Source organism: Setaria italica, chromosome IX, assembly GCF_000263155.2.
Source record: "Setaria italica strain Yugu1 chromosome IX, Setaria_italica_v2.0, whole genome shotgun sequence".
In the NCBI taxonomy this organism is placed as follows: Eukaryota; Viridiplantae; Streptophyta; class Magnoliopsida; order Poales; family Poaceae; genus Setaria; species Setaria italica.
Window position 1 is genome coordinate 4990610 of NC_028458.1, and position 26951 is coordinate 5017560.

At 39.8% G+C, this 26951-nt stretch overlaps 2 protein-coding genes, 1 long non-coding RNA gene and 1 pseudogene across 3 annotated transcripts; 1 reads left to right on the top strand and 3 right to left on the bottom strand.

Moving 5' to 3' along the window:
- Positions 1-2935: 2935 nt before the first annotated feature.
- Positions 2936-3835, bottom strand: LOC105915101 (annotated as a pseudogene).
- Positions 3836-4124: 289 nt separating this feature from the next.
- LOC101779604 (NADP-dependent malic enzyme, chloroplastic-like) lies at positions 4125-5283 on the bottom strand. The gene is made up of 7 exons (XM_022823479.1): positions 5249-5283; positions 5033-5138; positions 4900-4965; positions 4689-4784; positions 4527-4598; positions 4357-4440; positions 4125-4226 (listed from the first exon to the last, which is right to left on the bottom strand). Exons 1-7 carry the CDS (start codon positions 5281-5283, stop codon positions 4125-4127), a joined length of 561 nt encoding a protein of 186 aa, XP_022679214.1.
- Positions 5284-19056: 13773 nt separating this feature from the next.
- Positions 19057-19465, bottom strand: LOC111255771. The gene is made up of 3 exons (XR_002675707.1): positions 19405-19465; positions 19177-19325; positions 19057-19098 (listed from the first exon to the last, which is right to left on the bottom strand). It is a non-coding gene; the product is annotated as an uncharacterized LOC111255771 (long non-coding RNA).
- A 2304-nt stretch (positions 19466-21769) lies between these two features.
- Positions 21770-25977, top strand: LOC101767304 (uncharacterized protein At4g37920, chloroplastic). Its single transcript, XM_004981632.3, has 6 exons — positions 21770-22051; positions 22327-22601; positions 22797-22962; positions 23405-23646; positions 24587-24774; positions 25328-25977. The coding sequence occupies exons 1-6, from the start codon at positions 21832-21834 to the stop codon at positions 25539-25541; spliced, it is 1305 nt and encodes a 434-aa protein (XP_004981689.1). The 5' UTR covers positions 21770-21831; the 3' UTR covers positions 25542-25977.
- The last annotated feature ends 974 nt before the right edge of the window (positions 25978-26951 follow it).

A 26951-nucleotide genomic window follows, 5' to 3' on the forward strand; every position in this document is an offset into this window, starting at 1 on the left:
ACAGTTTAGATATCATTAGGAGTCCTCATCTTACTTTAATTATACCCCACAGTTGTGACTTCATGCAATAACCGTGATGGTTTTATCACCATATACGTACAGGATCCTGCACAACCCCTGTCAAGGGACAAAAGGAAGCTACATTGGGGGTATATTTTCATTATTGTATCATACTGTGTAATAACTTCTATTTTTTTTCACCATTATGTTATTCTTAACTTGTTTAGTATTCAGTCTTAACTCCATCGCTTCACCTTTCATTATTCAAAAGATTTTTTTAAATTGCACAACTCCTTGTGGTAATGGAAACCTTTCTTATTTTTCAAAAACTTTAGTTAGCTGCTCCACCTTTCATTGTTCAGAAAGGAAACAGCGTCCAACTTCTCAATTTTGCTATGCGGGAAAAGTAGTACACAAAGGCTTCAAGCTGCAATTTGGTAATAGATAGTCTTTGTTGCTAACCTTAAGCTTTCTATCAACTTTGTCTGATGAGCACAAGGTCTCTTCACCCCTAAGAAGTCAGACGCAATTTGAACCACGAGTTAAAGCAGAATTACCTTAGTTCTGATCGAATGTGTTGTGATAGCAGTCTAGCATGATATTATTGTGACCACATTTCAGAACTGCTGATGTGATGGTTTGTTTATCGCTTTCACTTCTTGTGAGAAGCATCGATCACTAGTAGAGAATTGGCCTTTAGTCCCGGTTGGTAGTGTGCAAATCTCCCGAAAATCCATCCGGGATAAACCAACCGGGACAAATCATTAGCAAATGTTTACTGTAGCAACACATTATCAAATCATGGACTAATTAGGCTTAATAGATTCGTCTCGCCGTTTAGCCTCCACTTATGTAATGAGTTTTGTAAATAGTCTACGTTTAATACTCGTAATTAGTATCTAAATATTCGATGTGACGGGTGCTAAAAATAAGTTAGTGGAACCAAACACCCCCTTAGCCGGGAATTTTAAACATTGCTTACATCACGAGATACATGTAGTTGCAGGCTGTGTAGCTACTCCAGCAGAATTGTTAATGTTAATTTAATTGTGAGTTCTTCTCTCACCAATTCTGCTCTAGTGTGCAGTTTTCTACCATGAATGCAATTGAATATTTATCCAAGCCCAAACATTTTGAATTCTAATGTCGATTTGGATTCAACTAACTTGTAATTCTACAGTTTTTCTTTTGTACACTAACAACATCCCATATGTATGGCTCCAATTACAGGTGCACACTGTAGGTTTTGTTGACGCTGAAGATATGAACTTGAAAAGCAGAAATATAGAAGTTGGTTGGGATATTCAAATAGCAAGTTAGCGCAAGTACCATATTTTTTTATAGATTGCTAATAAAATTCCTTTCTCGTTTTGTTCTCCAACCGTTTTTTCTTCTGTTGATCTGTTCTATCATAACAATGTTTTAACCTATGCATGTACGCATACTGTTTCATGTTGGTTAGGTTTGAACTATTCTTTGTTTCACTCTCAAGTAAAATTTAGTAGCATGATATTGTGAGTTCCACTTCCATTTCGTTTTTTCTCTAATCCTCTAATTGTTTGTGCTACTTCAGGTGAATTCTTATAACATATATGCATACCCAACATTCACATTTCAGTATTCTTTCTTTTTTAGTGGAATATATTCTTATTCAGCAGGCTTTGTTGAGTTGGATTATCATCTTTTCCTTGTTTTTCAAGAATAATACTTGCTGCCGACTTTTGCATAGCACATTTGATCTTCTTGATCATATGCATTTTGTGTCTGTGTGGATGTTACGGGTGCTCGGGCTACAATTGTCGAACTTACAAAACTGTGCCCAGGGCCGGTCGGGGGGGGGGGGGAGGGGGGGAGGAAGGGAAGGGTCAGGGTGGCGGCTGCCCCAGCCCCCAAATCCTAGGAGCCCTACCCCAGGTCTAGGTGTTAGGTACTCAATCGCAGGTGATCAGGACTCCTTGGCCTAAAGTCAAATGTGCACATGAGTCAGCTATTGCAATTTGTGCATGCTAAAACGCGTACACGATTAGAATATTAGATTTAAATCCGGATCGCTACTCCTCGACCGCCGTAGTACGCGATTAGAATATTAGATTTAGATCTGGATCGCACTCGACTACTCCTTGACCGCCGCAGCGCCGCCCAGGCCCGTCGCCGAAAACACGCCAAAAGTTGCTGCTGTGCTGCACCAGCTCCCGCTGCATGCGCGCGCGAACCCCTCCAGAGTCATGACTCGTGCGCGTGTTCTCCATGTTCCTATCCAACTGTACCGGACGAGATCAGGCTGTTCTTGTTCGACTGCACCAGCACCTAGGTACGCTGCTCGATTGTCACTTCCCCATTCTTCATACCATTAATTATTAATTCACTATCATAAGTTATTTAATCTCAACTGATTTATAATTATTGTGTATTTATAAAAATTTCAGCACTGTAGGATATCATGTCGTCTAGAAAATATGAATCAGGCTGCGAGAAAAGAAAAAATGAAAAGACGTAATGTCTGCTATGAAGATTTTTGAGCATGTTAGAGATGTGGATTGTTATCCTAATATCTCTATTGTTTACCGACTCTTATTTACTGAGCCTATGACTGTCGCATTATTGAGGAACTATTTGAGGTTAATAATGACTCAGGAGAGGTTAAATGGTTTAGCAATATTATGCATCGAGAAGAAATTGTTGGATGAGATTGACATCAACCCTATCATAAGTGACTTTGTATCAAGGAATGTTAGAAGAAACTTTTAAGGTAATATGTATAAATAATTTGATATGAATATTGCTTTTAGATACATTTAAGTATTTATTGGTAACATTTCATATATATATATATATATACATATATATATATATATATACTAGTAGTAATGCCCGTGCGTTGCTACGGGTGTTTACCCTCTCTAAAATAATTATGTTCTTATTCCCGATTCATATTTCATAATGATTCAGAATGATTCAATGTATCTTTGTGATGACAATGGAAGTTTTTTACAGGAATTTCTTTGTTCCTGTCATTGGATGAGGAAGCCTTGTAAGGTTCAGGCTTGGTACTGACGGCATCATCAAACTTGAAACCGTGGAGATCTCCGATGTGCCTTTCTCTCAGTGACTGATCAAACACCAGCTGAAACAAACAGTAGTTAATTTATTTAAAACAGCAATTTGAAAAATTAGCACTCATTATGGAGACATGTCAAGCTGTAATTCAAGTTGTTCCAGAGGATTCATACATTGTATACATGGCAAGCTGTTGCGATTGTTTGTGGAGTCTCGGCAGTGTGCTTCAAATCAGAGGAGTACACAGCAGCTGGCTTGGCTTCTTTGGACAGCCGTCGGGCAAGCTTCAGGTTTTTTAATAGTAAAATCAGAACCACATAAAAACATGATCCCAAGAAATAACCTCACCAAGTATAAGTACCATGATAGCTTGCTGTTTACCAGTCTCATTCAGCTCCGGATATATTTGTCCCTGTTAAAAGAGTTGAATTCTGAGTCTCGTCAAAACAGTTTTGAAAAGAATCATCTGGTAAAGGAGGATTTTGTTTTTTCTTCTTTCTCGGCACAAACTTGCATGTGGAGAAGGACTGGAAGAGAATCGACCTGAATGATGCGGGAGGCGTTCCACGACGTCTATCCATGCCGCACCACCACCACCTTTGTGAAGTGCTCGCCGTGAGGCGATGCAGGAGACGTTGCTCACTCGGTGTCAACTCGCTGCAGGGAGGGGATCAGGGTAATAAGAATATGGGTTAGCAGCAAACGTGCAGCTTCCAGGAACCCGCTGTCTTGTGATTTTATGATGTCACAGAACCTTGTGGCCTTGTGGGGAATCCATTGCCTTCCGTTCTTATTGTATTCTTAATTTTCAGATTTGACCATAATTAAAAAAAATGGAGAAGACATACCGTAGAAATGTTGTTACAATGGTACCGCCAATCTCAAAGATAAGTGATTTTAGTAAGTCAGTCTCCATCTTCACCACCTTTTTTGTACAAAAAACAGAATTGTGTGCCTCTGATCCATGGCCCAGTGTAACTAACTAAGAAATGGAAAATTCAGCAGAATAGAGGCTACTTGCTGTTTGGTGTAGGTGCTATTCATAATGTCTGTGTATTTGTTCACCTTCATCTTAGAAGACTCAATTTCTTCATATTTTCTGCACCATTCGAAATATGCAGCTCAGAGAGTGATGGTAACAAACCTGCAAGGACCACTGATGCTGTGCCGTTCAATCATTCATATTTCCATATTGGTACAACCATAAAAGGCAACAGACTGGATGATGGTGATGACTCAATTAAGGATCACACCTGGTAATAGTAAAAAAGAAAAATATCATGTTTTGGTTCCATTTACCTGGATATCATCATTGAAAACAAGATGGCTCTTGCTATATTTTTGAAGCAGATCAAAAGCATTATGATTGGCAAAGTCTTCAAACTGTATAAAAAAAACGTTTACATTTTGTGATAAGAGTAAATTGATCTGACATAGCAACAATAGTACACTGAAAGTCTCTAACTTACCTGAATGAGAACTTTCTCACCGTAGATTTGCACCACAGCGCTCATGAATTCTTCTATAAGCTCATGATATTCCTGCCATTAAGGAAAATGCACATGTAAGGCCTCAAGTGCCTGATATTTTGCCAACTCCTTACTTCCTGCAATCTTGTCGCAACTACTTACCTTGCCAGTTGCACGTTTTTGCCGCAGTCCAATGTAGAACTCATCATTTAGCAGTTCCTCATTGTTCGTGCCAACATCAATTGTAATGGACAAACACTGCAAAGCAATTCATTTTAAATTTGAGGTAACTTAGTTATATGAAGATACCAAACATACAGGATCACTACAAGAGAGTCTACAAAAATGGGACAGTAAACATGGGGCCACTTACAGCTGATGGGCGAACTCCTCCAAGGGCAGTGTAGAGAGCAAGTTTGCCTACAGGAATTCCCATTCCCTATAGAAGGATTCAGCATAACATAAGCAAAGGCCCTGAAGCAAAGCAACTAAAAAGGCAATCATACCTGAGCACCGAAATCTCCAAGTCCCAACATTCGCCCACCATCGGTGACACAAATAACTTGAATATCCCTCTGAGGCCAGTTCCTTAAAACCTCTAGGACCCTCCCCCTGGGATGTACCTCCAGTCAGTCCAAATCCAATAGACGGACGGAAGAGAACTGCATAATTACTGGAAATTCAAACAGATATAGGAACACGTACTTGTCCCTCAGGCTGACATACAGACGCTGCTGTTGTCTAAAGATGGACCCATACTTCTGGCAGGCCTCGCCAACAGTCGGTGTGTAAACATAAGGGAGCAGCTCCTGCACATTATCAATTAAAAGCCTGTAGAAAAGCCTCTCATTTCTCTCCTGAAAACAGAAGGTGTTAAGAACAATGCAACAATCAACCATTCATTCTAACGGAACATATTACTCTGGTACTTGTAAGCTTTCATATGAGTAAAAGGAAATAGTGACTGGGATTACCTGAAGGTCCATCATGGCCATATAGCGCTGCAAAGGAAGCTGGTACTGTCTTAGGTTGTGCATAAACTTCTTAATCTACATACACATTAAAGCGATCTTTAGGTTAGAAAAAAAAAGAAAGGTTTCCAATCAGATTAGGAATTCATTTTAACGATAAATGCCCTTTTATTAGTCAAAAACCTGCATTATCGGATCACATGAGAGAGGAAGGCCTTGGTAGAGGTTGGAGTCTTCCATAGCAGCCAGAAGGATCTATCGTGCCTTTTTGTGTTGAAAATATCAATTAGAAAAAATAGTACATATCCCACTTGTACTGCATACCTCCAGTTTAGGAGTCTTCATATTGATTTTTCATGTTTAAAGGATAAGCGAACTGTTATGAAAATAATATTCAGGAAAAAGGACATTGGCAAGAGAAAGTAGTAAGGTCAGGAGGGGTAACAAATACCTAGCATCCTCAATCACTTTCTGAAACCAATTGCTTGTTGGCAATAGAACATGTAGTAAGGTCCACAGTACTTGCTAGCAGGAATGGTAGAAAGTGCAGATGTACCTAAGCACGGTGTAATAGAAGCATACCAACCTAGAGGATTACAAAAGAAAGCGAACTGTTATGAAAATAATATTCATGCAAAAGGACATTGGCAAGAGAAAGTAGTAAGGTCAGGAGGGGTAACAAATACCTAGCATCCTCAATCACTTTCTGAAACAAATTGCTTGTTGGCAATAGAACATGTAGTAAGGTCAACAGTACTTGCTAGCAGGAATGGTAGAAAGTGCAGATGTACCTAAGCACGGTGTAATCACTTGTTGGATTGCTTTGAGCTTATCACCATAGATATTGAATACAGAAAATGAACATGTTAATTGGACATGGAAACTATATTGCTATGTTTTTGTGCATCTTTACATAGTTCTCACGAATTGTCCTTTTCCTGGACAGCAAGCATATCCATAGCAATTTGAGTTATTTTTTTGACTGCAAGGAAATCCATAGGAATCTGAGTACAGTAATCAAAGCATACCTTTGAGAAAGTTTGTTGTTTTGTTGTTGCTTGCAGGAGAATCACCTATTTGTAACAGAAATAATAAATATCAACTTTAGTTAGTCCACACATGCATAAAACCGTCATGATTAATTTCTCATAGAACTTACAAAAAGCTCAGTACCTATTTGGTGAGGACCTCTGAATAGACTATATTCTTCGTGTATCTATCCGTTGTGTCTTTTTGATTGATCTCTTTCTTATCTGACATGTCGCTTTTTGTCTTCCTTTTTTTTCCTTTTCTTATTTTTCTCTGATGGCTCGATTTTGTTGTCGTGCTTGTTGTCCTCATCTTCATCATCATTTTCAGCTGTTAGTATCTTTATGTTCTTGGTTGTTGTTGCTCTAGATAGCGCGACATATAATTGACCGTGAGAGAAAACCGGTTCAGGCAGGTAGATGCCTACATTTGGTATTGTTTGTCCTTGTGCTTTGTTTATTGTCATTGCGAAACTTAGTCTTACAGGAAATTGTTTCCTCTTGAAACGGAATGGGAACATCTCATCATCAGAGGGGCACAGTGGGATTCGGGGCAAGAAAACTCGTGTCCCATAATGTTGTCCTAGCACAATCTCTGCATCGATTGCATTTTTCTGGAATCCTCGTACCACCAATCTTGTTCCATTGCATAGTCCATTAGCTGGGTCGATATTTCTGAGTAGTATTATTGGGCAGTTAATCTTGAGCTTCAGCATATGTGGTGGTAGTCCATTTGGTGTTAGTGTGTTTAGGAATTCCGGGGGATAGTAGTTATGTGGGTCATCTTCTACACTATCGAAGCTGTGATAGACCATCTCTTCTCCTTGGAATCGTTCAATCATTTTCAGATTTATGCGGTCTACACAGTCATTACGCGTGGATAAAATGGCTCTTGACGTGATGTAATTTGGATCCTCCAGGCAAGCACTGTTCATTTGGTAGACGCTGTCGATGAGTCTATCAAGTCCTGAATCATCCATTGTGCGTGGAATACATATATTTTTTGGCAGACGTATCTCGCCTTTATCGTTTGTCTCCTCACTGCCATTGCCGATGCGCAATAGGTATTCTGCAAACCATGGGTCATTTTGAGCCCTCATGTTGCGCACAAGCTTCATGTGACGCATGCAATTCCAGAGTTCAGATCTGCGTAGTGAGGCATCTACTATTTGTGATCTTGTACCCTTTCGTACAACCGGCAGAACTTGTCTAAAATCTCCCCCAAATACCACTGTTTTCCCACCGAATGGAAGATTTGGTATATCCATTATGTCACGCATGCTTTTGTCCAGTGCCTCTATTGCTTGCCTCTTAGTCATCGATGCTTCGTCCCAAATGATTAGCGATGCTGTCTGAAGTAGCTTGGCTGTCCCACTTTGTTTTGTGAATGAACAAATAGCCCCATCATCTATCCTTAATGGTATTTTGAACCTTGAGTGCGCTGTCCTTCCTCCGGGCATTATGGAAGCAGCGACACCAGAGGTTGCTGTTGCTAAAGCTATTTTTCCTTGTCCACGGACTGTTGCAAGCAATGCCCTGTATAGAAAAGTTTTCCCAGTTCCTCCCGGTCCATCTACGAAGAATAGCCCTCCTTCATCTCTATCAATTGCTGTTAGAATTTCATTGTAGGCGGCCTTTTGCTCGTCATTTAGGTGTTTAGGCAATTCCATGTCCTCAGGGTCCACCTCGATGTTGGCTTCCTCGGTGATCTCCCTAGGTGTATTGTCTTTTGTGTCATTTTGCTCGTTTATCTCTGGAAGAGGAAAAGATCGTATGTCTTTTCCCATCGATTGCAACATTTCTCTAATATTGATTAATACCATCTGTTCGACCATTTTTGCATTTTTGCAGTTTCGTCGATAGTCTTCCGACATTGCCTCGATGTGATTGTTCCATAGTGCACGGATGTCGTGGGGCTCACAAAACACAAGAATCGTTGCAAATAGCCTTCGCAGCAAGGATGGCATCCGAAATAACTCTGCTTCTGTCAGGCAATCATCTAACGTGTTGTCTGCCTCAATGAGGCCCCTTCTCTCTGCAGCTTCACGAAATGATGGCAATATTTGGCCATCAACTGTTCGTAGGTCTTCGTAGCAGGTTGTGCCTTTCACATGGTTCAGGAGAACTCGAAGATAGTATCTTTCTCCTTCGGCTGGATGTGCTGAGACGATTCTCCCAACCTGGTACAACGTTTTCCTTTTCCTCTGTTGCCAAAACTTCCCTTGGGTTTGCCAAGTATAATGTTCTGGAAAATTACGGTACAGAATGCTTCGTGCTTTTTCGTGTATTTTGTTTGCTTCGAAGTATGCCGTTAGCATTGACTTCTCAACACCTTCGCGGTTGATAACTTCCGTTATTTCTTTTTTTCCATGGTATGAAACCATGTGCATGTTTGGTAGATGAAGCTGCAATTGCATGACTGGAGGATTTGTCTTGCTTAGTTCGAAGCCATATATCCTCCATAGTGCCTCTGGTGGTGTCACCCATCTCGCGTCTCTGTATTGTCTAATCTCATCGATGTCTTCTTTTTCGCTTGTCCCATTTACACATACAGACGCACGGTCATGCCCCTTGTAGATGTATTTGTATAGGTATTTGACAGCTTTGATGCTTGAGCATACCTCGACATTTATATGGCAATTGAACATTTGTAGGAGGTAAGGGTTGTATGGGACTACCCACCTGTTATCTAGTTTGTGCCCTCGGACTATTTCATTGTGGCCGTCATCACGTCGCCTGTATAATGGGTAAGAATCCTTGCCTTGAATGGTAGTAGCGTTAAATGGCCTTGGATAATAGTTCTTGCATGATTTTCGATTCTTTGTGCATGCACAGTTCCTATTCAATGTACCGCAAGGTCCATGCATCATATGTTTGATAACCATCTTGTACAACTCTGGGTACTTTTGTTTGTTTGGGAGCTCCGCCGAGATTAGTCTATCATATTGCTCTGGACAAGTAAGCTTATATTTTCCGGTCATTATAAGCAAGAAATGAGCGTGCGGTAGACCTCTCTTTTGGAACTCTACAACATAGGTATAGGCCTTCACCTTGCCTAGCATGTGCTTTTCTAACAACTCCTTTTTCATTTCTTCTAGTTTTGCTCTGAAAACACGAAAAACAAGATCAGGGCGATCTTGTGGTGTTTGACCAACCTCAAGTTCATTCGTGATCTCTTCCCAGTTGGGATTGCATGTCATCGTGAGGAATATGTCCGGTTTCCCATATTTTCTGACTAAAGCCATGGCGTCTAGGTACCGACGCATCTTGTCTCGAGGACCCCCAATAAATGATGACGAAAGCACTGTTTGTTTTCCGACCGCATCTCCCCTATCTTGTCCTGCATGAATGCTATCTAGAAGGCCTTGGTATAGATCCGCCCTTATCTCTTTTTGATGATTCCATATGAAGTCCAGTCGTGAGCTCTCAATTTTGATGTATGTATCCACGGCGAATTGTTGGAAAAGTCGTCCGCCGTATAGTATTGGGTTAAATATGTTTGGTCGCACATGAAATTTATAGCGGTAGTATTCTCTCATGGTTACCCACAATCTACCACTTGAATCTGTGTTGGACAAATAGAATTGATTGTTAACGGCATAGGCAATTATTTAATTAGTAAATGTAATTATGAAGGCTAATATTTGAATTAGTTACCTGGGTCATTGTTTTTGTTATTTTTATTAGCACGAGCTTTCTTTACATCTTCCGTAGTAATTCCAACCTTTGGGATATCGGCATGCCATCCCAATTCACCTCTTGGAAAGAACAGAGGATAAGACAATGGATCGTAGGATCCAGCGTATGATCGGATTCCTTGTATTTCGTTGTTGTTTCCATGTAGTATTACATTTCTGTCAAAAGTATTCCTTCGTTCATTTCCTTCAACCCAAACTGCAGCTACCTCTGATGTGATTGGTGCGTTGTATGTCCTTTGGTCCAATCTTTGGTCAAGGTTCAACATCACTCTGTACTCCTCAATGTTTTCTTCCTGTCCCAAAGTCCTAAATTGTTCAGAGTATGGATTGTTGCGTAGAGTATTGGTTATAATGAGTAATACATGTTTGTCTTGCTCATACATTTCCTTGCGGCAATAGCGGTAACGATGCTCTAGGCTTGGATCATCATCATAGAAGTAGAGTTCTAGATGCTTAGGATCTGAACCATCTTTTCCAAATGACCGTATGTTGTGATAGATTTGACCATGTGCTCGGAAGGTGTAAATACCGCTATTTCTCATTGTAGTTGTATCTCTATCGAGGTGACAGTATAGAGAAGTAAATGAGAAGTGGCCATTGAAAAACCTTATATTCTTTCGAAAATGTATTGCATCAGAGTCATTGCTTGTCCATAGTCTCATGAGCTGATGTGGTGTCTCAAGATTTGCAAGTTTTATTTGTCCTTTTCGACAGCATAGGCCTTCAGGTTCGTGGTGAAATTTCTTTGCATCGCAATATTTGCAATTTTCAACAGGTTTCAGCTTGTGTGTGTTGTCTGGTATGTTACTATAGACGAGGTCATATGGATCATTGATGTTTGAATGTTCGGGAACGGTTGACTCATTTTCATTTATTTGTACCTCTATATCTTCCCATTCTGCTATGATTTGTAGGATTAAAGAAATTAGAGAAGTACTAACATTGAGATGTGAAAATATTTTAACATGTTTATCATACCTTGACCAGAAATTATGTTACCCTCTTCATCGGTGTCTTCTTCATATACAACTCCATCGTCATCTGCATAGAAATATGTGAATTATATGCTGTTTTCTATTGCATGAGAATATAAATTTAGTATATATCCTTACCATATGGTTCATCATCAATGATTGATTCATTTGGTTCTTCTCCATCCTTGGTTGCTGGACACATTGAATAGGGGATATCTGTCCATGAAAGATTGTTATCATTGTAAAAATTGATGCATGTTGTATCTGATTGTGAGAGTCATATATGCAATTAGGAGTATTACCTTCCTTCATGTTTGTTGGCTGTTTTATAGATTGTAGATCATCTATGACTTTGGTCTTTGTAGAATAGTCTTCATCTGTTACGATATTTGCAGGGTTCTCCATTGCAATTGAATTCTAGCTTAGAGTGTTACGTCGTCGTGCACGGTTAGCAGAATCTTGTTGTAACTTTGCTTTCTTTTGGTTTGGTTGCATGTTTGCATATCTTTCCTTCTCATGCATGCATTTTTTCTGTATTTTTTGCTGGTTTTCTTGATCAGTCTCCTCTGAGCATTTTTTTTGGATCTGAGTTGAATTTGTTCTTGTTCTTTTATGTTGATGATAGGCTTCACGACGTTTTTTGAGTTTTTCCTGCTTTTCTTGATCAGTCATACGTGCATACCTATCTCTTTCTCTTTTCCTTTTCTGCTCTTTGGGATCCAAGAGTTGCGATGTTGATTCAAATGGTTTTTCTGCAAAGAGATATACATAATATTATGAAAATATATGAGACCGAGAAACACTAATTCTGTGTTTAATGGTTTGAAGAAGATTTGAATAATATTCAACATACCAAGAGTTGTCATTGATTATACGGCGCTCGCTGGAGACAACTATATGTGTGTGCTATGTTGAGAAGGTAATCCAGTAAGAAGTCCACGGACAAGCAAGCAATTATTGCAGCTTCAAAATCTTTTCTTGTGAGTTGTCTGCAATTAGCATGAAAGGGGATTGCTTAATTTCAGAGAGGATATCTATTATGCAATCTGTTACATAAACTTGATTGAAACGAACTAATTAGCCTAGGTTCATCTATTAAATCAGTAAGGAAAACCATGGCATGCTGTTTTATCATGGAAAGAAATTCTGGGAACAACAGGTTGCCTTTTTTGAATGTAACCTTCAAGTTTTCAGGATATGCAATATTTCAAAAATATTAGCTTTGTTCATTTCATATTGCCAACTGGTACGACATGATCTAATTATTTGTTTTGAAAGACAAAAAAAGATCTTAACTGCATTATGAATTGGATACACAGTAGCTCCCTGCGTTTTTGGAATTGGAAAACAGGTTCTATTTTATCACTCAAGTCCATGACATTTTACAACTTGTTTCTGGCATACAAGCAAGATGTGCAAAGACTTGATTGTTGGTAGAACTCACATGGCAACTTACAGAAAACCTACAAGTTATCCACATGTACAAATGCTACAGTCTGACCAGTATTCAGGTATAAACCTGGCCATGGGAAAAAACCAGAAATTTATAGGAGAACACCTGAATTAGTACAGCTGTTAATTTTAGCTTGAATCAGGTTAGAACTCCTAGGGGGTGTCTGCTCTTTCCTCTGTTTCCTTTATCTGGCAATGTAACTAAACTCTGATATTCTCGTTACAAGTAATGGAAATTGATGGGGTTGTTTTTTAAGCAATTTTATTGTTGCAGCCCTCTCAAGCTCAACACAGGTTGTAACTAATCAGCTGAACCTGAAGTCCACAAACTGCCATCTAGAGAGCTCCTTCAGTTGATTCCCTTTCTCCAGTTGTACATAGCTATTTAATCCATCTTATTAACAGAAGGTAGAAATACACCCATTTTAGATCTAGAATTATGGATTTTTTTTCTACCAGCAGAATTGAATCCTCATGGTTTAAAGTTCCATAAATTAATCAAAATTTATTTTTTCTTCAAACTACAAAAAGGCATACTATATTGTTAGCTCGTTCTATGACTGGATCACTGCTGAGAACTTTTTCATAATTCCTGGCATCCTAAACGGTAAAACAGCAACTGTCAGTGCTGAAATAAGGGTCCATCATGGTTCTCCCATAAGCCCACAAGTTGATGAGGTGCTCATTCCTAATTCTCCCAACCAATTCTTAGTTCAGTGTTGTGCATCTGCACTCCAGTCTTTGGTAAGGAATAGGCTGAAACTATATGCATTCAGATACGTTCAAACATCATAATAGGCAGTGTCTATATTGGCTTCAAAAGAAATGAGCCTTAGTCATACAATACGGTTTTTCACCTGTACTCACGAAAGTTGATCATTGATTTAGTTAACCATCCTAAGCAACATGGGCCGCTATAATTGGCTGGTGAGGGTCTAAGCATGCAAAGCACCGTGTAAATATAGTATTATCAGTGCCTCGTGATATCATCACACCATACATCTAATTTCCCAACTATTATTCAATATAATGTAATATGAAGCATATAGAAATATGCAACTCAAATATCATATTCTGTAGTCCAGATCCTTGACGCAACGAGTCATGCAAAATATCACATTCACAGTAAAAAAAAATGATCTTGTTTTTGGAATTGGAAAACAAAAACAGCTCCTATCGTACCTTTTGTGGAAGTAGAGTAAGAAGCTTGTGCTTGTTGCTGAGTATTATCGATGGCGAGGATGTCCTGGGCTCCTGGCCACAAACCCGCAGCTATGTATAGAGGCAGGAACGCAACCTTGATTCCGATCCGAGTCCGTCTTGATTCCAATACGTTTCGGCTGCAAACTCTCCTGCCAGTCTGTCCCCGAGTCAGCCTCGATTCCAATCCGTTTCGGAATCGAGCTCGGCTGGCAATCCGTCGACACGGCCGGCGTCGGGCGGGTCCTTGAAGTGGCGTAGGAACCGGAGGATGAGGGCGTCGACGTTGGAGGACGGCGGGATCTCATCGGTGGACATGAGGACCTCCTGGAGGCGATGGTGGCGGCGTCGTGGCAGTGGACATTCTCGACGGCCGGGAGCCTCCTCCTGGAAGTGGAGGAGGAGAGGCTCCTCCAGCCATGAAAAGCTGCCTCGTGCTGCCGTCCAGCTCCGGGGACCGATGGGGTGGGAACCGGCCGCCGGTCCCGGATGCGGATGGAGCGGCGGCGTGATGCGCAGGTGCCGCCACGGCGCCCGAATCTCCGTAGGATGCGTGCGGCGGCGATGGGAGGACGGTGAGAGGAACTCAAGGGAATCCGGTGCCAGCGGCTAATCCAGCTCCGGGGACCGATGGGGTGGGAACCGGCCGCCGGTCCCGGATGCGGATGGAGCGGCGGTGTGATGCGCAGGTGCCGCCACGGCGCCCGAATCTCCGGAGGATGCGTGCGGCAGCGATGGGAGGATGGTGAGAGGAACTCAAGGGAATCCGGTGCCAGCGGCTAAACGGGAGATATCTGGGGTATAGTGAAGGCTCCATCGCGGCGATGCTAGCGGATCAGAAATGCCCGATGGAGCGGCGGCAAACAGAGAAGGGCACGGGGTTAGCAGAGTCCGGCGGTGATGTCGATTCGGCAGGAGGAGGGGGAGGCTGGGGTTAGATGTGGCAATTTTGGTGTTCGCCGTCCAACGCCGACCAGCGCTAGCTCTCGAGGTCTGAAGCAGTACACTCCCAAGCGACAGCGCTTGGCCCCTCAAGGTCATTCGAAGGCACCAAGGACATGGGATACAGCAGCTCCTACAGCAGCCCAGGTAGCCGGCTAAGTGAATTTTGATGCTATTGTTGATTTGGTTGAACGGCTTTGACTATTGTGTGATGTAACATGCACTGCAAATTTCAAGCGTGTATCAAGCAGCTGATAGCATCATTTCTTAGTGCTGTGTTCCTAATCAATTTAGTGAGATTTACAGGTTCTAGACATGCATTAATTAATAACATAAGCGTGTATGATTCAACAGACAAAAAAAGTCACTTCAGAAGTTCTCCGTTCTTTATTTTGGATCCAACAGTATGATCCTAGCCTCCTGGTGATTGCCTTTTCAGGTCTACTGGTCAATGGTGCACTCAAGTTTCAACAACAACCAAAGGCAACTGTAAGTACATCAGATAGATCAAAGAAAGGGGGAACTTGGCTTCTCCTGAACTAAGAGCTTTCATCAAGATATAGTAACTTTGCATGTAAGGACCAATACGGTATACATAGCAGTTCAACAAATCCAACATCTCACTGAGCTGATGATACATATTTGAAATGAGTGAATAATAAATATTCCTATAAACAAAAAGGTCCAACTGTAATAATAGACCGTTTCAACATGATCTCATACATTCTCTGTGCTTGCATAACTATTTTTAACTTTGAGTAGCATTGATACACCTAAGAAAGTCTCGAACACCGGCAGGCAAATTGTCTTCACATTCATTCTCCTTGTAAGTTAATAGTTGTGCCATAAATTGCTTTCTTAGTTCGTAGCCATCCTGTACATGCATATATGTATGCAAACAATTAATAATTAGCGTCATATAAGTGTGTAAATAATAAATAGTAATATTTGAAGTTCTAATGAAACTAACCTTTAAAATTGGCAACCGTAGTTCTTCATCTTTCCATATGCACATGAAGAGAGAAACAAGATAACCGGATAGTTCCCTGATAAGATAAGAACATCAAGAACATCAGTGAGTAATATAATACATATATTTTCATAATATGTTCAACACTGAAGGTTGAACTACTTTTGCATAAACAGATGTGCATGTTTTACTAAAAGAAAGAATTTGAAGTTATAGTCTTCACTGTACAGTTTGTGTTGCGCCTTTTAGTCCTACATCTTTACAACTTGTTTCTGGCATACAAGCAAGATGTGCAAAGACTCGATTGTTGGTAGAACTCACATGACAACTTACAGAAAACCTACAAGTTATCCACATGTACAAATGCTACAGTCTGGCCAGTATTCAGGTATCAGCCTGGCCATGGGAGAAAACCAGAAATTTATAGCAGAACACCTGAATTAGTACAGTTGTTAATTTCTGTTAATTCTTATTTGTAATAAGCTTTCAGACTTCAATGCAGATCCTTTATTGGTTTGGTTAAGCAAATTCAGGATAAAGCAATGAAAATATAAAAAACTGCAGTCATGCATTTATGTTGAAAAACAGAGATTTGCATTTATAGCATGTACATAAATATGAAATAAAGTGCTAATGGAACTGTTAATGGTGAATAAAGCAGTTAGAAGTTACACTGTGAAACAGACTCCAACTTCTCTTATCCACATATTCATTTATTACTACTGAAAAATGATATTGCATTAAAAGTTAATTAAAAGTATCCTGAGATTTCAGATATGGTCCAGAATGCAGGCCAATGATAAAATAACATAACTGATTCTTTGGTGTGCCTTGCGAAAAAAATATAACTAAGCAGTGCAACATGCATCATGTGGTTGTATTATAACAAACGTTCCATTTTCATGTTTACATACAACACAACGAAGTGTTTGTGAGTACCTACTCATTGACTGAAAACATGATGCTTTGGACAAGATATAAACCACACAATTAAGGATGTTTGACATGTCAAATTCTAACACTTTGTTATATTTCTCAGTTTTTGAATAGGGAGAGTAGCAAAAAATCAGTACAGTGCTTTCAGTTCAAATTGGTAACTAAAAAGGACTCATCAAGTGCAGAAATTCTTGGGAACTGACTATGGATGAAAAGGTCTTATTGATCACATATCTAATAGTTTGATGTGTGGACTAAAGCCTGATGACCAATCCAACCAAATCGCGCCCATTAGAGACTACAACACAGCTAACTTGGAGCAACCAGTAAGACACAGAATTTTACAATAAAACTTCAACTCAATCCTGAGCTACCACATAAGAACAGTGCTTATAAGAATGTTTACCTGTTTTTGATAGGAACATCAGATAAAATTATTTGACGCCATAGGAAAACATCCTCACTCCATCTAGAGCCAGGGCATACTTTTGACATGGCTTTTGGCAAGAATTCAGCAATACATAAAAGTTTCTTCACATATCTTGCATTTGGGTTGTATTTGTAAACAGGGTCAAGTGGAGTAGGGTCTAAAATATAGACGGTTCTTGTATCTTGGTTTAGTATAAACAGAATAAAGGTTTTATTGAATTGTACTATTGGTATAAGAATCTGCAAAATGCTATTTGTTAGAACAAGAGCAAGAGCATTAAAATGTACAAGAAGGCTAGTAGCTATAATCGCAAGAACTGTGCTTATAGGTTGTGCTTATAGGTATAGGGAAGTGATGTCTTACCAATTTGCATCTTGAAACACTATAATTAACACCAGGCCAGCTAGAAACGGTTTCTGCGAGTTGATCCACATCTAACTTTTTACGGAAGTTTGGGTGTCGTCCATAATCAGTAATCATCTATGAAATAAAATATTGGTTAAAAACCTGAGGAAAAAAAAATATATTTATATTATGATTATAAGAACATACCCAAAACCTCGTGTCTAGATAATGCTTTGATATTGTTCCTTTGGTTTTCTTCATCATTTGGATCTCGTCAAACATGAATTTTCGAATAACCAAATTCATACAATCACAGTCCATGGGCAGATCTTCTTTCAAAATTTCTTGCAGCTTCCTGACAGTCAAACTAATGGAATATGGCTTGGAGTTTCTCACCCATACTTCTCTGCATTAAGACAAAAAGATGGTTTCACACTGTTATGTTGTACATTGTATTATTCTATTAATAAAAAAATAAACAGTAGTAATAAGAAGGTTCTTACTCCAAGGTCTCTGGACAATTAATTGATTTGATGTAGTCACAAAGGCCACCAATTAACTCATTTTCACTGATCTTAGAAAGAATAGACATTAATGATTGGTATTTTGTTTCCTCTAATAATGAATCTGTTGCCTTGGGTTCTTTTTGGTCATCTGAATTACCCAACAATGAGATATTTTTAGGAGTTGTTTGTGCTGTGTTTGTTTTCCAACATAATAGAATGCCTGCTAACTTATACCTAAAACAATTAATATCTTCCTGCATGGTAGCAATCATTATTAGAACTTGTAAAAAATTAGCATGTCATTGACTTTATATTATTTCATAAGATAAAAAACAAAAACCTGTGTAATAGGATGAGATAGTGAATCTCCAGTCCAGTATTCCATAAACTTGAGCATGAACAGTCCACAAGATGAGCTGCATGGTTAAAAAACAATGAGTACTCCAAACAACAAAATAAATAATTTTATAAATGATAGCATATATTTTAGCAACTTACCCATCTTTCTGAATTGGCTCTTGTAGTTGTTCTGTGATTATCCATGAAATAACCTGGAGGTCTTTCCAGTTATGGCTAATCAAGTTTTGTTGCCTTCCAATTTTGTCCAAATGAAATTGTAGTCCTTGCAGCTGTTAAATTAATAATAACAGAAAAAATACATTTAAATATAGGATCAATTTATAATATCAAAGAAATATGAATGCAGAAAAAACTGACCGTATCGGCAAGATCACCTCGGTTGGAGTCCCAACACGACGAGTCAAGTACTTGTATTTCACACTTCTGTGTGTTAATAATAGCCAAATACCAATGTGTTTCTTTGATATTTATTGGAATTAGAATCTAAAATGAAAAATTGAATTAGTACAACACATTAACAGTTACAAATTAAAATCTAAAAATCTTAAAACATGTCAATTATAGAGATAGAAATTACCATTTCATGCTTTAGATAGTTTCTCACAATCTTTGTCATATGGTTACCATCTTGACCTACACCAAGCTTGCCATCCCTTTTTAGAATTACAGAAATAAAGGGGTTCTCAAAATAAAATTTAACATCATTCCTACTTTCTAAATGGGTTTGATACTTTATGCAACATATATACGCGCTGATGACCTACAAAGATTCAAATAAAAAACATTTATTACAAAAGAAAAAAATGTTAATCGAAAAACATTCAGTTTAAGTACTTACATCATCATTTAGGAATTTTTTTGGATCTAGCAAACATGACAATTGAGATTGTGTGACAAAGATGTCATCTATCTTCACAAGTATATCAGATTCCAAAGATGTTTCTATTGTTATTAGAGCACAGTAGTCCAGGTCCGTCATTTCATAATCTGCAAGTAATCAAAAAATTTATGGTGATGTTAAAAGTTCAAAACAACAACACAGTAAAAAAAAATAATACAAACATACCTTGTGGGAGATAGTCATATGTTTGATCAACTTTGAATTGTTCATGATGATTTTCATGTTTCTTGTCATCTAAAAGAATTCTTCTGTCATTATCTGATTCAAAGTCAATCCAATCAGAACATGACACTTTCTTGGCTACAATTGAATCAATAATATAAGGATCTTTTTCCTGAAAAAAAAACATAAAAATGTCAAATCATTAACCAAAACACTAAATTAAATGAACAAGAAAAACACTAACCGGAGATGATGATGGCAGGGTGGTTGCTGAGGGAGGCGACATTGAAATGTCAAGATCATTCATCTGTTCACCTTTTTCTTCCTTCAAGGGCTGAGCATCTAAATCATAAACATTGCTTGATTCAATGTTATCACATGATGATGCCAGGGAGGTGGATGATGGAGGCGATGGTGATAGATCACAATCATTCAACTGTTCACATTTTGCTTTCTTTAAGGGTCGACAATCTAAACCATCAGCAATGCTTGATTCAATGTTATTATAAGAATCCATTTTCTACAAAAGCAGCAAAATTGAAAAAACTCTAATCAGTAACCAAATTGAAAACATATAGACAATGGAATCATGGCCTAAGAGGAAACTATTGGTGATTCATGGACTTGGGACACATTTGGAAGACAGATATAACAGGATGATTTTTGTTAAGTAAAACACATACAACAATTCAATGAAATAACATGTGTTGTGTTAAACTTATGGAAAGCCTTTGTACTCAAGATTTCATTGATTGCTTTTTATAACTAAGATTACATCGATTAATGTTTGTTTCCAAAACACTTTGACAGAACAAAGAGACATGGAATACATGGCATAAACTACATAAGAGTTATCTTGAACTCAGAAATAACATGATAAATTACCAGATAATCACAATGACTCAGAAAGCTCATCTATTATGTAGCAGTTCATGATTCATGCCAAAATTCAAAGAGGGGAAAAAGCTTGACGAGGGAAAAAAGCTACACAGAATTTAAAGGCCAAATAGCTTCGTATTAAGTAAATGCTTACGTACCTTTTGTGGAAGAAGAGTAAGAAGCCGCACACGCTAGGGCACACAAGTTGTTGGCGTCGATGGAGGAGATCTATGCGCGTGTTGCTGAGCACTTTGGCGACGGCGAGAAGGACCTGGGCTACTGGAAGTCTGGCACAAACATGTCCAAGATGCCCGACCCCGCAGCTATTTATATACAGGAAAAACCGCAACCTTGATTCCGATCCGATTACGCCTCGATTCAGATCCGGTTGAGCAGCGAACTCTCCTGACAGTCTGGCCCCAAGTCAGTCCGAAATCGGAAGCCGCGCAACCTTCACGGAGATGGAGGCGGACGACCTCCTGGAGGCGACGGAGGAACCATCATGCCCGTGGCCATTCTCGACGGGCGGGAGACTCCTCCTGGAAGTGGAGGAGGAGGAGACGCTTCTCCAGCCGTGCCCAGCTGCCACATAACGCCGTCCATCTCCCACCCCGCGCGCCGCTCACCAGGGGGGGAGGCTGCGGGGAGGGGGGAAGGCAACGGTGAGGGGGGCCGATGGGGCCCTCCGATCGGCAACGGCGCAGATCCGTGTCTCAGGGCAATTATTCTCTGGTGGGCAGGGCGGCGGCGTGCGGTACCTTCTCCCCCGAAGATGGCCGGCGAAAGGGGAGGGAGGGGGACGGCAACGGCGCAGATCCGTGGGTGCCGCAGGTGGGGGGGGGTTGGGCAGGGTGGCGGCGTGCGGTACCTTCTCCCCCGAAGATGGCCGGCGAAAGGGGAGGGAGGGAGAAGGCGGCCGAAGATGGTCGGCGAAAGGGGAGGGAAGGAGAAGGCGGCCGAAGGTGGGGAAGGCGGATGTCTGTTTCTAAGAAAGAGAACCTCTTTCACCTTTAACACCCTCCCTTTCCACTTTTTAGCAACCGAGCCCCCCGTCTCTTCAAAAGTGGACCGCGGGTTGATTGCAAAAAACATCAGGGGATTTTTTGCAAAATGACACGACGGACGAAAAATCCAGGCAGAGACGTTACTTGCTTTAATAATAGGTAAAGATATATATTTGTTATAATTTTTATATGAAAGGGCTAATTTTATTTTCGCGCCGGCACTCCAGATCTCGGGACCGGCCCTGACTGTGCCTTACATCCATAGATAGCCGCTATAGCCTTTGGGAAGCTTCGGGCTAAGATATTATCTTTTAGCGCTAACTTTTTTTTTCAGCTAATAGCCGGTTAAAACAGCTAAATGGCCCTTCGTTAAGCGCCATTGCAACATACACTCGGGCCGACAAGCAGCCAGGCGCCAGCCCAATATCACCGTGCGTTGGCCCAAAACAGAGGTACAAGAGCAGCAGCCAAGAATCCTAACCCTATCTGGCCCAATATCACCTCCTCTCGACCCTACGCCGCGGCGACGGCAGCGGCATCTGCGATAATGCGACCTCCGGTTGCGGCGGTTGGTGTGTTCCGATGCGGCGGGACCCGCAGCGGCACTGGCGACCTGCGGAGGTGGATGCAGCTGCGGCTGCCCCCGGCTGCAGATCCCCGTCTACTGCTGCTTGTGGCGGCGGAGATTGTGACTGGGGAGACCTGCAGGCTGCAGCGCCGGCAGCATCTGCGACGTGCGGTGGCGGGGGCTGCTGAGGAAAAGGAAGGTCAGCACTCCTCCACACCATTTGTCTTATCCAAAGCACAAGCAGACACCACATCTAATGAACTTTGTGTGTTGGTTCTCTGTTTTAGTGTTCTTCCGTCTGTTTCTTACAGATATATACTGAACTTTGTATGTTATGAAGGAATACCGCTAAATTGGAGTTAGAGCCGGCTATAGCCCGTTTTAGCGTTTTTAGCTTCTCCAGACACCTGCCGCTAAGTGACTTAGCCGGCAATTTTAAACATTGCTTACATCACGAGAAACATGTAATTGCAGGCTGTGTAGCTACTCCAGCTATTGCTAAAGCAGAAGACAAAAATGAGGCTGAAGTTGCGATGGGGCACACGATGACTGAAATCTGTGACAAGTTCATTGAGTTCTTCATGCACAAGAAACCAGAGACAAAGGACTGGAAAAAAGTATTGGTGTTTAGGGAGGAGTGGCAGAGGTATAGAAAACAATTCTACAAACGTTGTCAAGTGCGCATAGATATGGAGACTGATTCTTCATTGAAGCAAAAGTTGGCTGTACTTGCTAGAAAAGTCAAGAAGGTAAAGTCCTTTTTTGGTCTCTTTATGCACCATCATCCAGTGTGCTTTGACGATTCTTTGTTACTGCCAGTTTCAGGATTTCAGCTATCTGTATTACACAATATTATTGTAGATTTGTAACCAAGCAATAGAAATGTTTAGGCACATTATCTCATAATTTTGTAATATTCATCATACTTTTAATTATTTTCTCAGATCGATGATGAAATAGAGAAGCACATGGAACTCTTCACTGAGCTCAGAGATAACCCTGCTGATATTAATGCTATTGTTGCAAGACGACGAAAGGATTTCACTGGAGACTTCTTCCGCCATCTTAATTTCCTTGTGAATGCTTATAATGGCCTTGATGAGAGAGATGGTAACTATCTACCTTCTGTCATTCTTTTTAATCACATGTCAAACTTCATTACTTCATTCATATCAAGGTGATTAGCTTCTAACATATATTCATACTATGATAAGGATATTGAAACTTACTGAGCTTGAGAACCTGATTTCTAGTTTCCTGAGAACATGGAGCATGATTTCTAGTTCAATTCCAAGTAGATCTCAAAAGGTGGATAAAAAGGTTACATGCACAACATAGAATTTATGTTTAGCCATTTAGGTCATCGTTATTTAGTCTTCTCTTTTGCTTTGTCTGGATGGTCTGCTGACCGGGTCAACATATTATCAGTCTAGTTATTGCCATCTTCTTTTGGTGCGAATTGACAAACAAATGAATTGCACTGTAGCTATCGACTATTGTTCTGGGTATTATACTTTATCTTATGGACTGATTAATTCTCAATATTATGCAGGAGTTGTCAGGCTTGGGGCTAAATGTCTATCTGCAATCCATGCATACGATTGTACACTGGAACAGTTGGACATTGAATCTGCTCAGTCAAAGTTTGACGATATACTGAATTCTTCTTCGCTAGAGGATGCCTGTGACAAGATCAAAAGCTTAGCTAAGGCTAAACAACTTGATTCATCATTAATTCTTCTCATTAACAGAGCTTGGGCTGCTGCAAAAGACTCTACAACTATGAAGGATAAGGTCGGTCTCGATGAAATATAAGCAATCGTGTTGGTTCGCCCAGTATCAAACAGGGTAGACCATTAAGGCTAGAAATATAGCGATTTGTGCTTGAGCAATGGAAAACATAGGATATGGTATTACGTATAAGAAATATAAAATACAAGCAGTTTGGCCTCCTTGAAATTGTATGGAATACCACCATGCTTTATTGTTTGGTAAATTTACATGAAGTTTTGTTTTCATTTTTTTTCTATTTCCTTTGATACAGTATTCTTATTTTTAGTTCTATGTAAAACTTGAGTATTGGTGAATGCTTAGTGATTTTACTTCTATTGTCTGTCACCATGTAATTTATCATTATACATATTCAGACTCGCAGCAGCTTGAGCTTCTTTGGTTGGCTAATATTACCTAACAAGAAATGGAAACAAGATTAAGTGTAGTAAAATACCATGGTTATAGTTAAGCTAGTGGCTCAACTAGTCCCCACATCTCCCTTTTTAATAGCCTATAGTTGTTTTTTTTGCAATGTCAGGATTATTTTCCATGTTCCTTTATAAAATTTTGCCATACATCATTGTATAATAGTATACTAATATACGTACTAGACGATTTCTATTCATGTAATGTACAAAGTAGGATAATCTGATCAAGTAAAGCATGCCTTTTATAAGTGCAATCTTATAATTTAGGATCTTTACAAATTGTAGCAAAGTAACTTGCATGATTACATGACATGAGATTTCCAGACTCTTGTTAGGTAGGTTCGGTTTCCATTTCATATTTGAGTTCCTAATCACCAACATGTTGTATAAAACCACGAACTAAGTTTGGAACCTACTGATAACCAGTGTATTAAGTATCTGTTAATATTTTGAAGAGATAAATGTATACTCTAGTACAAAATTAGTGGCTAAAACTTGTAGCTGACCTTCCCTTATTCATATGCATGGCTTAGGTCAAGGACATAATGTATCATATTTATACATCTACAAAGGAAAGCCTCAAGAGTATCTCACCTCCAGAAATGAAGCTTCTTAAGTATCTGCTGAATATTGAAGATCCTGAAGAGAGATTTGGTGCTCTTGCAACTGCTTTCTCTCCAGGAGATGAGCGTGAAGCCAAGGATGAAGATGCTCTTTACACGTAAGAATTTGTTGACAAAGAAGTGTGGTTCTTGATTTCATTGCCTGCAAAGCTGTTTCATGATATGGCATATTACTTTTGTCACAGTTGCAGTATTTCATCCCCTTTTTGTTTGCTTAACTAGTTATCCTTCAGGAGTGCCTAAATGAGTAAATGCTTGGCTGTTTTTCTGCATTCTTAGGTATCCATGAAAAGTAAAAAAGTTCAGCACTGTACACTATGCTATACGTGTTAAATGGTTAAGAGAAACATTGTTTGGACTCCATGTTGCACCAGATTTGCAAAAGAGAAAAACCACGTAATGATTTGTGGAACAATGTTCAGACTTGGATATGAGACTGAAATTCGAAGACCAGAATAAAGTGAATTCATCATGTGTGAGAAAACAAGCTGTTGAGCTAGATGCTACTGTAATATGGTAATATAAATAAATGGGTACCATTTTACTTTTTTGTTTGAGCTGAGGGCTAAGACGCTTGGTGTGATTAGCTATTTCCCATGTGTTAATCAGACATGACTTATTCAGCATCATTGATCTGTTCTTTGCATGCAGAACTCCCAACGAACTCCACAAATGGATCAAAATGATGCTCGACTCGTACCATCTGAACAAGGAGGAGACTGATTTTATGGATGCAAGGAAGATGAGCGACCCAGTAATCATCCAGAGATTAACTTTGCTCAAAGAGACGATCGAGGAAGAATACATGAAGCAGTATATACACCCCGACGAGCCAGAGTCCATGGACGACGAAGAATTAGAATGATTGATCAGAGCCAGAGTCCATGGACAATGAAGAATTAGAAGACTGATTGATCTGCCTATACACGTGCAAGCTGACCTGGAAACGAAACCATCTGGTGGAGATTCAAGAGGTAGCTAACAGTCAGCATTGACGATCCATATATAAGTAGATAGTCGATGATGCCCTGCTGCTGTTACAGATGGGATGTTGAACTATATAGGCATTGTCAGAAAGGTTCCCTGTGTTATAAAGGCGTAAAGTTCAGTGTGTTTTTTTTGCTGTAGGGTGAATTAGAAGCATGACATGATGCTGCGATTCTACAGGTTTTGAAACATGCGACGCTTAATTCTGCCCAGTCAAATGTAGGAGTAAACTGTTAACCAGGGCAGTAACTGTACTTGTGCAAGTGAGTGAGACAGATATGGTTATATGGAGATACTATAGCAAGGTTCCATCATCTTGTCTCTGGGTTGCCACTACTACACTTTCCCAAGGTTGATGTGTATGAATAGATGGGAGATGCTTTTTTTTTTGAGAATACGCAGGAGTTCACACATTCTCGATTAAAATTTAATCGTACATAATTCTCGAAAGTTAACCAGACATTCATTGACCCTTCTCATTGGTAACTACATGATATAATTACTACTCTTTCTGAGGTACCGCGATTTTGAATGATGTGGTCGATTTACTACTAAATACAATGGAGTTGTGGTTGATTTACTACTAAATTTGTGAAATATCAGAATTTGGTCAATGTTATTGTGAATTCATAGGTTTATGTTAATTCTTTATCAGCAAGTGTGTTTCTTGTAAATCATTGTCAGTAATTTACGTTCAAATCTTTACTGTAGATTAACTCCATACAGTAGTTAGCACATAGTAATTTTACTCACACAAATGATCTGTCTGCGCACTGGTGAACTAGTCACTAGTCAGTTCACCTCCTGAATCGCCTACCTCACCTGGAGCGGCTCACCGGCGATGGCGTCAGATCCCGGCTGCCTGCTGACGGTGAGACCCTGGCCAGGTCGTGTTTAGGATGCCAAGCGGTTCTGGTAAGCCCAATCTATCCCATTCTATCCATTTCATCAGATTTGATTGTAGTACGAATTGAAGCTGAAATCAGAATACGATTACGTGAGTTAATCCCCTCTCTCAATACAAGTAGTTCGATTCGATCGATTTCATCATCACTAATTTTAACATTTTCTTTGTGGCAACTCAAATGCGAATATGATTGGCACGACCTGCCCTTCTTTTTATCTTTTGCTCACGGAACTAAAATTTTAGTTATTTCAAAATTCTCGTAATTTCTCTCAGTGAGAGTCGATGGTCTTTAGGTGCATAGCGCTATTGTAAATATATCATACCATTTATTCAGTTTTTTTTCCATCAGTTCTTGTAATTTTACTGAAAACAATAATGGTA

What these genes read in the sequence shown, in the direction of transcription:
- LOC101779604 (XM_022823479.1), bottom strand. Translation starts at nt 5,283, where the DNA reads ATGGGTCCATCTTTAGACAACAGCAGCGTCTGTAT. An exon ending in TTGGAGATTTCGGTGCTCAG is followed by an intron (nt 4,966 to 5,032) that starts GTATGATTGCCT and finishes ATCCTTCTATAG; the next exon opens with GGAATGGGAATTCCTGTAGG. An exon ending in GAGGAGTTCGCCCATCAGCT is followed by an intron (nt 4,785 to 4,899) that starts GTAAGTGGCCCC and finishes ATTGCTTTGCAG; the next exon opens with TGTTTGTCCATTACAATTGA.
- LOC101767304 (XM_004981632.3), top strand. Translation starts at nt 21,832, where the DNA reads ATGCGACCTCCGGTTGCGGCGGTTGGTGTGTTCCGATGCGGCGGGACC. An exon ending in TTGCTAGAAAAGTCAAGAAG is followed by an intron (nt 22,602 to 22,796) that starts GTAAAGTCCTTT and finishes TTATTTTCTCAG; the next exon opens with ATCGATGATGAAATAGAGAA. An exon ending in CTACAACTATGAAGGATAAG is followed by an intron (nt 23,647 to 24,586) that starts GTCGGTCTCGAT and finishes TGCATGGCTTAG; the next exon opens with GTCAAGGACATAATGTATCA.